General features: G+C 37.5%; 1 protein-coding gene across 2 annotated transcripts in view; it reads right to left on the bottom strand.

Moving 5' to 3' along the window:
* GNAS (GNAS complex locus) overlaps positions 1-13023 on the bottom strand; it is a 147787-nt gene that overhangs the window by 51867 nt on the left and 82897 nt on the right. For both annotated transcript variants that reach the window (XM_032198139.1, XM_032198140.1), the window contains exons 3-4: positions 5617-5671; positions 5409-5528 (exon numbers count right to left, since the gene is read on the bottom strand). In XM_032198139.1, coding sequence (XP_032054030.1) covers positions 5409-5528; positions 5617-5671 — 175 coding nt within the window. The remainder of the gene's footprint in view (positions 1-5408; positions 5529-5616; positions 5672-13023) is intronic.

The following is a 13023-nucleotide window of genomic DNA, read 5'->3' as shown; positions in this document are numbered from 1 at the left end:
TAAAATACAAGCCCAGTAGCAGTAATTACATGTGGGCCTTCAGATTTGTTCCATACATTCTCACAACCTCACTTCTAAGGGTGTAGTACACAAAGTTTTTGTTTTGTTTTTTCCTTTAACTTCCTTTTTCCTTGCTTAAGCTAATTGTGCTGGCCAGTGACAATTTAGCCACATGATAAAAACTCAACTTGAATGAAGACAATGATGTTGGTCCTCCTTGAAAAGATAATCTTTCATTAAAAAAAACTGGCACTGCAGCATTTTAGCCAAAAAGAGCTTTCAGTACTTCTCCACAGAAAGCACAAGCCCTCTGTTTTCAGTGCTCATTCAAACTAGCAGGGCTAGACTTTCTTGGCAAGGCTCAGCCATTTAACGTCCTGTCATTTTAGCAAGGATGTGTTTCCCAATGATGCAAATATTATACTACATACAATATTTATCAGTGCTATTCATCTTAACAAAAGATTAAATGGACTTGATTAGACTTCTGTTGTTTCCCTTCTGCTCTGCCTTAAGAAAAGTCTATGCAATAAGCCTAGTAACAAGAAGGATAGATTTATAGATTTTACCCTCCCCCCAAATCATTTTGCTGAAATAAATCAGAACAGTACGTTACCCGTGGATACATTACGTTCTCAATCTATTTTTGAAGTCCACAATGAGCTAAGGTAGAAAATACTTCACATAAAGACATGAGTTTAGTATTCAGTTGTGTTGTCTAGAATACTACTAATTAGCGCTCTCCAGGCATTTGAAACACACTTATGTTCCTAGCCTTAGAAATACTGTAACCTTTAGATGATTTGTAGGGCACAGTTCAGAAACAGTTTTCACCAGGTATCTATGATTGCAAAATCTTAGACTTATACAATCCAGAGAAGATTACAGTGCCTTCAAGGCTTCGAGGTAGGAACGTATGTAGGACAATAACACAGGTTGTTTAGAGGAACTTTTAACAGGATGGAAGTCCCATGACATTTCTAATCGGCTGGCATCTATAACACTTTTATTGCTTTGAATTTATATATCCTAAAAGGATTTTATATGCTTATTGTTCAAATCTAGAATTTGCAGACATGGACCGAAGGCATCTTGTTTTTCATGAGATTTCTCTACGGCTATTGCATAGAAGCCTTGCGATTTCTTACACTAGAGTTTTGCTAGTTTTATTTGAGTAAAAATGGCTCTCCAACTTTCATTGGATCAGTCATAGTTTTGAGGAATATTTTTTTTTGTGCTATTCACATTTTAGAAACTGTTAAAAACAGGGCAGGACAGGACAAATCAGACTATCAGCTGCAAGAGTTCTTGGACCATCAGCTTCTAGGCTTTTGCCAGTAGTATATACAGCATGGCGAAACAGCACAGAAGGTATACAAAAGGAACTACACATTTGATTTATTAAATATTGCAGTAGTTTAAATCACCAGCACGATTATGTGGACAGAATTCCTTTCAGTAAGTACTACTCTTTTCCTTTCCCCATATGCTACTATTTGTATTCAAGAAATCTAATTGCTTAATACCAAGTGGGATGAATTAATGTCTCCAACATACTAATTTTTCAGCTTTAAAGGGAATGTTTAGCCTACCATTGCACTGCACCAACATTATTTTTAACTTGAGTTGTTTTTTTAATTCAATGCTGTATGCTCTACACAAATGACACACATTTCCTATAAGTCAGAAACTGCAAAGCAAACAGATGGAGACACAGATGAAAAGAATTAGAATATCAGACTCCAAAAGTTGCTCTTTAAATCCTAGAGTCAGACCTCTATACTATTACCACACTGAAAGGTTCCTACATTTCTTTTATACTTCTTTCTGCTTTTCACATCACACAATCTTGCTACTGGGAAACTTCAATTCTAGCCCCACCTGTACAACAGGTGATTATAAACAGATTTACATGTCTACTTTAAAATTCTTCATTTAATACTGCCCCATGTGTGAGAAGGATGAAGCCTCATGTTCTAAAAACTGTCTTTAGTTGGAGAAAAATTGCAGAATACTAGTGCTAAACATTGATTCTGATTCAGTGCACTGCTTGCTGGAGAGCTTGCTAAATTAATGTTTAAGAAAAACATGAATGGGTATTTAAAGGGAATCAGAAAGGCCTTCTGTCTTAAAAGAGTATTGCAGTAGGTACTCATAGCCCTCAAAACAACACCTCCTTTGTACATGAGTGTTCTTTCTCCCCATCTTCATATTCCTCCTACAGCAGAGACGATGAGTGTCAAATATTGTACTGAGGAAAGTATGGCTTTGTAACAGCTGAAATGTGATTCCCCATGAAGAAAACGGAAGAGAGAGAAACTAAGTTCTACAACTCAAAACATACAGCATAACACACTACTCTGCTAAACACTGCTAAAAAATCCCCCTCCCATCTGCATTAGCACTCTATATAGCAAAGGTTTTAGCTGCCAGTTTAGAAAATTGTCTCACCGGAGTACTGGAAGAGAGAGAAGATAATCAAGACTTCCTTAGATATAATGAGGCTATTTCCACTTACAGAAAACTATATTTTCTTCAAAGTACTTTTAATTAATCTATAGCAATTATTCTACAGAGGTACCCAAGGATCATATATTTCTGATACTATTCACTGAGAGTTGGCATCGAGGGACATTCTAAATCTTAACTTGATTTAAAATACATAATTAAAATGCAGGTTCACTTTTTCATGTACCACAGGACAAATCCAGGAATCAGAAACACAGAGGAGCTTATATAATCATCAAGGACAGAGGGAGCCAATGGTACTCCTTCAAAAATCGATCACTAGCATTTAGAACCCCAACCCTATGAACATTTACAGATGAAATACTTGAGTATCGATGAAACTATCCATTAGTCAAAGTTAAGCATATGCGTGAACCTCTTTAGGCTCAGGACTTAAAAACTTAACACAATACTTTGCTCGGGAAAAGAAAAAACTAGTTTTATTGGAGCACAGTTATTCTTCAAGTTGCACGTCTTTCACAGTTATTCTTTCAAGTTGCATTTCCAAAGACTCCTCTCTGGTCTTGAAATTATTTACAGACCTGGTAAGTACACCTCTATTACTTTAGACACCAACAACACAGCACATAAAACCACCAGGTATTATCTAGTCACAGAAGCTGATCACTTACGTGATCCTCAGTCCATTTTCTGGTCTCTCCTATCCAAGGATCTCAGAACGCGTTGCAAACGTAAAAGAACAGACAAGTGCAATAGTATGGCGGGTTGATCGTTGCTGTCCCTACTACTAATTAGTGTAAAATAGCCCATTTCTATAACAAGATACATCTATAAGCAAGACCCTTGGCATACCTTTTCATACTTTCATAGCAAATACGACCTACAAAAAGGACTTCACCTTGATTAGGAAGGGCTCACTACCCTGTGTTTTACCAGACACGAGTATGGAATATTCTGTTTTAGATTAAAAACAGCTGTCAGAGTAAAAACAGAGCTTCCCTAGCTGAGTCTAACAAAAATTCTAAATCTCTCAAAATGTACATTTTTTAAAAGCAGATTTTTCTTTCAGAAAAACATGTATAATAGATTTTCTTTTAATGTAAAGAGCTTCAACCAACACTAACTTGAAGATATATTCAAGAAGACGGCATTTCACACTGGAACTGAACACGAAATCATATCAAAACTCTTCATTTGTCTTCAGTGCATGTTTAGTATGAATTACCTTAGCACAGACATGCAACATGCCTGGCTTATTCGCTTACTGCTACACAACTACCTCTTTCAGAGGAAAATTAAAAACAACAAAGCAAAACACCATATTCCAACTCAATGGAAGAAAAAACGTTTTCTGAGACAGAGGAGAGAAAGAGAAAAATCAAGTACTTTGGTACATGGTAGGTCACAGGAACTTGTTAGAGCATTGTTACAGATCACAACCTGAACTATCACAAAACAATGGGCAGTACGAGAGTTGCAGGCACCCAGCCAATTCAAGAGGACATGGGGTGGAGTAAGGAGCTGCTGTCTTTTCTCTTGAATATTCTCCTAAAACTATCTTCAAAGTATGAGATTTTGTCCCCCTCCAGAAAAAATCATAAATGAAGGGAATAAATATTATATGAAATAATCAATGAAGAGAATATAAATATACCACTGAGAACTGCCAAAATTAGTGTCAAGTTAAAATCTCAAAATGCATCGATTTAAGTTTCTTTAACCTAAAATGATTAATTTTGCATTCCCTGTGCTTCAGAAGAACCACACTTTCCACTCTCCATAACCTTTCTGCACCTGCTCAACTTTGAATATTAACAGATTTGAAGATGACAATAACAGTATTGCCAACTAAGTGGCGATATAACATATGACTTTTGCATCGTACACAAATACATTTTTTTTCTTTCTAATAATGGCTGACAGAAACTGTTAAGTTCCCAGAAGCAGCAACAGTTGCAAAAGGTAACTCACTGTTTTCACAGACTAGCTTGTTCAATAATGTTTATAAATCAGAGTTACGAAAACCTTGTTGTGCTGCAAAGTATCCCACATTTGACTACTATTTGCACTTCCACTTTTCTTCAAAGCAGGCAGGACTGACCACTGCTAGAAACAACATTCTGGTGTAAATTGATCATGATTCTGAAACATCATAATTCCTCCCTTCAGTCTCTCGAACATTACATAGAAAGTGAACAGAAGCTTTCAAACACTCCTGTAACTGCTGCAAGTATAAAGTACTTCATGGCAATTAATAAAAAATATCTTCTCAGTGTTTAAGAGTTCAGTGGTTGCAAAGTGTATTTTCATGGGTTTCTGCTACTTGTCTGGTTGAGATACAGCAGAAATTAATCACGGTAAGCAGACAAGTTATACCACCAAACAAATCATTATACTTTCTGCATTTACTCTGGGGTTGCAGGGATTTTGAATCATTAACTAGGACTGGGGAGGGCTGGGGCAAGGACATAGTATGTGGAACCTTTGCAGAAAGTCTGGCTGATACAGCTGTCAGAGAGCATGTCTGAATCAGCAAGAAATCTGTACTATTCTTCCAAAAGAGAGAAGTACAATATCACTAAATGCCAGCTAATTATCAACCAACTGCTGGGCATAACTTCCCTCCTTTTGGGCAGGGCAATTCCCAAGAATATCCAAACATTACTGCCCACAGTGCCCTTCTTTACTGTAACTGATAACTGCAATAGGGCATAAGAAAGGAGAAAGGATCTCTGCGTTCATAAAGGATGAGCCTGAATATTTTAGCCATGTTGCTATACACTTTATTTGATTAGCACTGACCAAAGACAGCTACTGTAGTAATTCCCAAAGACCAGATCTTTTTTTTTTTTTTTTTTGTAAATATTTACTACAGTGCAGTGAAAAATAATCATTTGTAAAAAAAGCATGACTGCAGCCAATTAGAATTATTTACTTACCGGTGGGAAATCAAAGTCTATCTGGTTAGCTAAATTTAAGATGTAGTCGATTCGAAACTGGTTCTCTGGATTGGCTAGTTCAACTGGAGGTGCCAAATTGCCCATTGCTGTCACTATTGTCTGCAGAGAAAAAAAAAAAAAGTAAAATTATTGCAGAGTATGTCTACAGAGCTAATCTTGAATAGTTAGTAATAGCTTGAAAGATTACCTCTATAGCTTCTTTAATATTGTTCTTAATATCCTGAATTTTCATTTTCTTCTCCCTGTAATAATAATAAAAAAAAACATACTAAATAAGGCCATACAAACAGAATATCTGTCTGAAATAGAACATGAAAAGTGTTCTATCAAAGCTATATTGTTAATACTGAATAAACCACTCCCAGTACTGTACACTTTTGTAGATATACTTGATTAAATATCTCATACCTTTTCTGCTTAAACAGCAAACATCTATTTGTCTCAAAAAGTCAATATTCAATTATGCTTAAATAAAAACTTACTGCAGTCTTTGACTGGAACTGAGATATTCTACAAAATCAAATTCTGATTTATTTTAATGAAAAATAATAGAAATACCTGAAAGTTATTTAGCAAACATAAATTGGAAACAAGGAAACCAATAGAAAAAAAAAAAAAGAGTAAGTTATTAAAAGTAAAAACAAATGAAAGCAGACCAAAGCGCTGTGAGTTAAAAAAAAAAAAAAAGCATAAAAATGATGTCGTATCAGAAAAAGCTAGAGCAGAGAACTCGACACAGACATTCAAACAATTTGGACGTAAAATCTGAAATCAATAGTGAAGGGCTAATTCAAATATGTAAAATTAACTACAAGCACTAAAGTAGGCTAGAAAACCATTCTGAATGCTGTATGTGCACAGTATCATACAGGATTAATTGCAGCCAAATTAAAACGTGTAATGGGCTCAAGCAAACTATTGCCTCCAGTCTATCTGTAAGGTATTTTATTGCATGGCATTTGCAATTCTGACAATAGTTATTTTCAATGCTCAATAGTGCAATCAAATGAAATGCCTGATCAAACATTTAGTATAACCAAGAATTAGCTTTCTAAAGGTATAACTAGCACTGAGTCTGTAAACTGTAACTTAGTTGTAAAGCACCATGACAAAACTTTTACATTATTAATTTCTTGCTATACACAATATAAAATCACTGCTTTGAGGTAAACCAAGTTAGCCAAGTAATTACCAAAAAAACCCACCCTAAATTGTCTAAGTGACCTTTTAATCTTCATAAAACTGTTTCACAAAACATTTTAATTACCTGAATATTTATACCAACTGTTTCTAATATTTTTCACTTTGAGAACTAACATTTTCCAGAACAGTATCCCAAAGACCTGAAGCTACCAACACTATACTTTCTTTTTTATTCTTTACAAGGTAGTGCTCACACTTTCAATTTACAGACTACAGCTTGAAAATTCGCAATTTCATTAGTTAACTAACTCCTCATATTGTACATGCTTTACATTATGTTTCCTCTCCATAAATATTCACAAGCACCAAAACGAAACTGAAAGCACATTCACCAATGAAGAATGCAGAAGAACAGCAGAAAAAAAAAGTACTGCCTAAACAACAAGGCAGACACGGACATCCAAGAGAGTGGAAATTTTGGTTATCAAATGAAAGATTAATATAACTTTTGTAAAAGACGGGGTCAATGAAAACAACACCGTGCCAGCTGCATGCCACTCTGCCTTTCAGACGCGGGCTTGCAGGATCATACTACACATTCTACCGCTGCGAAAGCACGATTGCAATGCGAGTCCTGTCTTACAGACAGAAAGCAAACAGCAGCATCAAATCATCTCGTTCTGGATGACTTAGCTGTACTAGAGAACATGTATGAATCAGCAGCCAAGCCCTACCGAACAGAAATACGATTATCTTTAAATATCGGCTCCTCGTCACTGACCACAACGTGTATTCTCAAAGCTTTGGGGCAGGTCAAGGAAGGTCAGCGAAGGTTGATGCAGAAAGACAACAAAATCATCAATAGTCGGATGTAAATTCTTGGTTTCACTGGAATTCTTGGTCTACCCTACAGACCACCTTATTCCTCCTATTCTCTATCTGAAGACTACCAGTTTTTTGCTTCGGGGATTTGGCACTGCCGATGGGAACAAGGCAAAGAGCCAGGAGAGGCCAGAAGCAGTGAACAAATGAAAATAAATAAGACAGGAAAAAAGAGGAGAAACTGAGGCTTTTTCACCCTCTTCCTTCCCATCTTCAGTCCTTTCTCCTACCCCAGGACTTACAAAACTCTTCATTTCACAAACCCAGGCTTACAGTGGGTATAGCTTTTGATTAGTGCACATATGGTTGCAAAAAGCTGCTGTTTTTAAAAATGATGTTCCTTTAATTAAAAAAACAAAACCCAAACCAAAACAAAAGCATAAATAACGCTATGAAAGCAGGAAATGTTTATCATTGACACTGTAAGCAATTTGGCTTGATTTTGCCTTCAGTTTTCAGCTGAACATGATGAACACATGCAGAGATTCTGTCCCACTGAGATCAAAAGGACAACTGATATGTCCAAAGTGAAGGAAGATACTAGCATTTTTAAAGGATTAAGGAAAAAACTAATATTCCGATATTTTGCTTTGTTTTGGAACATCAGGAAGGAACACACGTATAGAAAGACGTCTCATTTCTGTGTCAACTGTAGTTAGATTTTTTTCCCCTAGAATTCTCTTGGATAACTTCCTCAAAGCTTTAGCTAAGTGCAAATTCCCATTCTTCCAAGTAATACAAAAAATGCAGTATTTTTATTAAAAGTTTTTGTCAAACTTTTATATTTACACCTCTTCACAGAGCCTCGCGCTCACAGCAGCACCGTAAAGTGATGATGAATACAGAGCGTGGTACAGCTCCAGCAGTTAACAAGCTGCTTGCCAGCCATCACCATCTTTACACCAAGAATACTCATAGTTCCTATTTCTGGTTTTGTTGCCATGGCCCTATAGCATGCCCAGTAAACAAGGAATCTTATTACACAGCAAGGGATATATCATGTCGTTTTGTGTTTTGTAATGTTTACTAAGCATAAATTTTCCATGACAATGGGATACCTTATTCTGCTGAAACCCAGCATGTCCATCAATCATTCATTTAACAGCTTACCTACACCTGTGACTTTTCTTAATAATAATAAAAAAAAAAGGCTGTATGTGAAGATGTTAGCCAGGGACTAATGAAGCTAAGCTAATAAAAGCCAACCACCACCTCTGCTGTCCTTTCACACTAGGGTAGCACCTTAAAATTTCCAGAAGGAATTGAACTGGATTTTCCCCAACCACGAAAACCCAACATTCATCTTAGAAACGGATTCTTGCTTTTTCCTTTCTTATTCCCGGGTGCTGGCACACAATGGCGAAAACTAGGAGAGAAAAAAGCTGCTCTCCCCAGTGTGCTTCTCTGGAACAGCCTGAATAGATGTGAAATGCCACCGCGCTATCACGCCTAATGAGCTCCCGATGGCTCTGCAGGCCTGGTCTGTATCTGTAGATGCCACGGGTTAATAAGGTCAGATTTTTAATCTTGTTTAAAACTTTTGCTTAGGTTGTGTCGGGGAGGCCAAACAAAGCATTAAACTCTATTAGTTGAGGATTATAAGAAAAATCTCAAATCCTGCTGTTTTCAATATTTAAATGGGCCAAAGGAAAGCTGCACATAGCTTTCAGGAAAACTAATAAAGTCTATTTTAGGAACTATAAAAAAAGATGACATTTTAATACAAGTAACATGAAATTAGAATGACATAAAAGGTCAGGAAAATCAAATATTCCTTGAAAACAAACCTAATAAGTGTATAGTGAAGAACAATTCCACCTGTGGCTGAGCTTTACTATTTAAATGACAGCATTTTTAGTCAGACCATCAGATCTCATGCAATGAAAACATTACCAAACAGGTTATCAGAAAGCAAACTAAATTAGTTTTAATGTTCCTGTCTGATTTACCTTCAGATAATAACAACTGCCCTTATTTAGAACTTAGAAAAAATATTTAAAGATTTTAAAAGTACTTGCCAGGAAACCAAGAATTCACCTCATGGGTAGAAAAGAAAACAAAATAACAATAAGGTGAAATGAATGGTTGAAGCAAAAGCATGCCTTTTTTTTCTTAAAGACAAAATTAATCACAGATTTTGTGACCCCATTATGTCATTTATCTAAATTCCTGAAAGAGAAGAACTTTGGATGTCTTCATTGCTACTGACAGGTTAAGAAGCTGTACACACACCTTGCTGCAAACTTCTACTGCACAGAGTTCTGACAAGATGGAAAACAAAAATATAAAGAACTACCTAATTTAAATCAGAATGTAGTAGATTTATTTTTTTTTCCACCAGCAAAAGAAATAGTTATGAACAAAAATGAGGGGATATATTTCTTCAAACCCCACAAACTTACAGTAAGGTAGCTGGAAAAAAAAATCCAAAGCCTGTAGGACAACAAAAGTTATTTTTTTCCTTTAGAAGGAAAAAAAGAAAAAACATCGTTATCATTTTAAGACACACCAATTACCTACGTTAATGAGAAAATCATCACCTTCCTCCAAAATCCAGGGATTATATAGGAAACTCCACAGTTTAAACACCTGAATATTTTGTGAAGCATGCATTAGGCATAAATAAAGATAAAGACCACTGTGAAGAGGTGAATTTAATGCTGCAGGATACATCATTTGAGTGAAAGCAAAAAGACTTTGATCAGATAATATGCAACAAAAAACGACTTTTAATGAGGGTAAATTATGATTGCCAATTAATCACACCATGAACAAGGCCTAAAAAAGGAACCTACCCTGCGACACAAGTACTTGAAGCTTTACAATATGAATACAAAATATTTGAATGCTCTTTGCATACTGATGATAATAAATGTTAAATAGTCGTTTTTGAAAAATGTCATTTCTTTCTCAGTTTGTCTTTTAAAACATTGTTTTGTATGTGCAGCCTAAGCATAACAAGTAACACCAAGCAATGGTTTGCAGTTTGTGTGCCTTCCTCCTGCACGAAGCAGCCTGCCTGCAGTCCCACAGAGCATCCAACAGCACGGACAGAGCGCATGGGGTGACACGAGGACTCCTGCTTAAAACGACTGGCTTTTTACTGTGTAACAATCCACGTGCTTTAAAAATAGATCTTTATCCACATCTTTGACACAGCTCATGGATTTCATAAACATGACAAAATAATCGTTTACTACACCTTCAAGAGGTCAGTAAAAATGCCTATAGCTCTACCTGGCCAGCTACCTCAGAGAAGCAGAGCAGCGCAGCCAAGATCTGCCAGCACAAGGCCACAAGCAAAGAAATTCAATTAAGAGTTTGCTACCAATCCACACTACAAAAATTCTGCGGTTACTTCACAGTTCAACAGTAAGACAAACTTGGTGTAGCAGCCTGGGTTATTTCTAGCAGAACAACATGACAATTACCTCCAAATATAACAGCTAGAACAGCAAACCGGGCAGAGGCCAAGCTGGGGGCACTTGAAAACAGGGGGAGAGGGGGAAAATCAGGTGCCTAGGGTATCCAAGGTGAAGCTGAAATAATTCATCTTAGACCTATGGCAAAACACCAGTTTACAGACAGAACTACCAAAATGCAAGAACAAAACCCACTGAGTATCTTCTGCAAATCAAATGCATCATGTATATGAGAGCACAGAGACAGCTCAGTAACTCTCTGGTTCTTGCAGCTCAAGATTGGAAAGGACGAGCACACAATGGACCGTGGGGTAGGATGCTACCAGCAGCAGCAGGATGCTACCACTCACCTCCGGCACCGTGGAGATGCTTGGTTGGACTGCTCCGAAATCCTGGCTAACAACAGAGCGCACCACCGGGCTACCAAAGGTGATTTACAAGCAAACAAGCCAAGAAGACATTAGGATAGCCTGTTTGCTTTCACTGTAAACAGTATCTTTAGGACAAAGGAAAACGCAACAGGTTGAATAATATGATCAAGATATATTTTGATCTAAAGACACAGTTAGAATTATGTTGCACAGATCTAATTGTGACTTTCACACACACACAATGCAACATACACAACAGACAACGCATACTGGGCTTCCACAAGTTCTCCTTTAAGTGTTGGGAACAGCACTACAAACCACTTTGCCTCTGCTTGTTTTGGTACAATACAATATTTACTTTCATGAGGCACATGCACATCTTAATATGTGGCCGTTAATAGACGAACATGAGAAATACAAGAGCAAACAGACACCGTCTATTTCTGGAATGACAGAATCATTCTCTAAGTTACAAAGCAAGAAACACAAATTACTGAAGCATTAATAAAAAACACATCACAGCTGTCACAATAAAAGTTACTGTCAAGAAATAAACTTAAAAAGCAGAAATGTGAAAGCAGAAATTAGGCTGCTTTTGAACATTATTTACGCTGAAGTGGTAGGGTACTAGGGGCGTGACTTGTTTATTTTCTTAGGGAACACTGCCATAACGAAATGCCTACAAAACTCAATAAAGGCATCTCTAAATATAAACCTAACCCCTACTGTTAGGTTTGTTTTACCTGTGCTCATTGCACTATCCTAGGCGTAAAGGTTAACAGGTAACTTCACTCTGCCTCCATGGCCATCTAATAGGCAGCCTGGCTGCGGGCAGGTCTGGCCTCTGAAGCATGTTCAAGGACCCTCCAGGATGGCTGCATGCCAGGTGACAGCTCTGTCCCCAGGGGCCACTTGGCCAGGAAGAGCTGGAGTGCACCTGGGGCACGTCACACACCCAGGGGGAGGTGGCACAGGGGGCACAGGGATGCTGTTCTGGCTCTAAGCCACTTTGGGGCTCCCCTTGGGCTTTGCAAATTCCTCCCTAAAACCAGCTGAACTGGCTCTCCAGTCCCTTTATACCTGTAAGTGGCACCAGACCAGCACAGACCCAATATTAAGAAGCATAATTCTACTTATGCTGCTCCATTTACCTCAGCTAATTAACTCGCAATAGTTTAGGTAAAGAATGAAAACAGAAGTGTTCACAAAGAGCTCTGTGATGGAGGAGATTGACAAAGACCCTTTAATTCATACTGTGCAATTAAACACCTGTGTAAATTGCAGACTGGATTTCTAGTTCTTCAGGCACGCACACAAAGGATATCACACCACTCCACTTTCCTTGCTCTAAGTACAGATAATTAGGCATATTAGAATAAAAGATGTCCTTAAAAGTTTAGCATTCTCTCTCAAGATACTTGAGATAATAATTAACAGGGCTGGAAGTTTCAAACTATCTTGTGATTCGTTTCTGGTACCGAAGGACCAGACCCGCAGGAATAGGAGATTCAAGTCAAACCTGCTGAATCATCTTGCCTTGTACAACTCACTGCGATAACCGCTCGCTGTCAGGAAGCGCTGAAGACACTTTCCTTTTTTTTGGCACTGTGAATGTGGTCATTATTAACAGAAAGAAAAAAAAAAGGAAGCATATAGATCAGCAATCACCTTTAAAACATTTATGTCTGACTGTGGCAGCACGGAGGTACAGCACACGACCCCTCTCCCTGCGTGCTCTCTCCACTGGTCCAAGCTGGCCCATAGACGGCTCGTACA

This window comes from Aythya fuligula, chromosome 16, assembly GCF_009819795.1.
Source record: "Aythya fuligula isolate bAytFul2 chromosome 16, bAytFul2.pri, whole genome shotgun sequence".
Classification (NCBI taxonomy): Eukaryota; Metazoa; Chordata; class Aves; order Anseriformes; family Anatidae; genus Aythya; species Aythya fuligula.
This window is presented reverse-complemented; position numbering and strand designations above follow the sequence as displayed.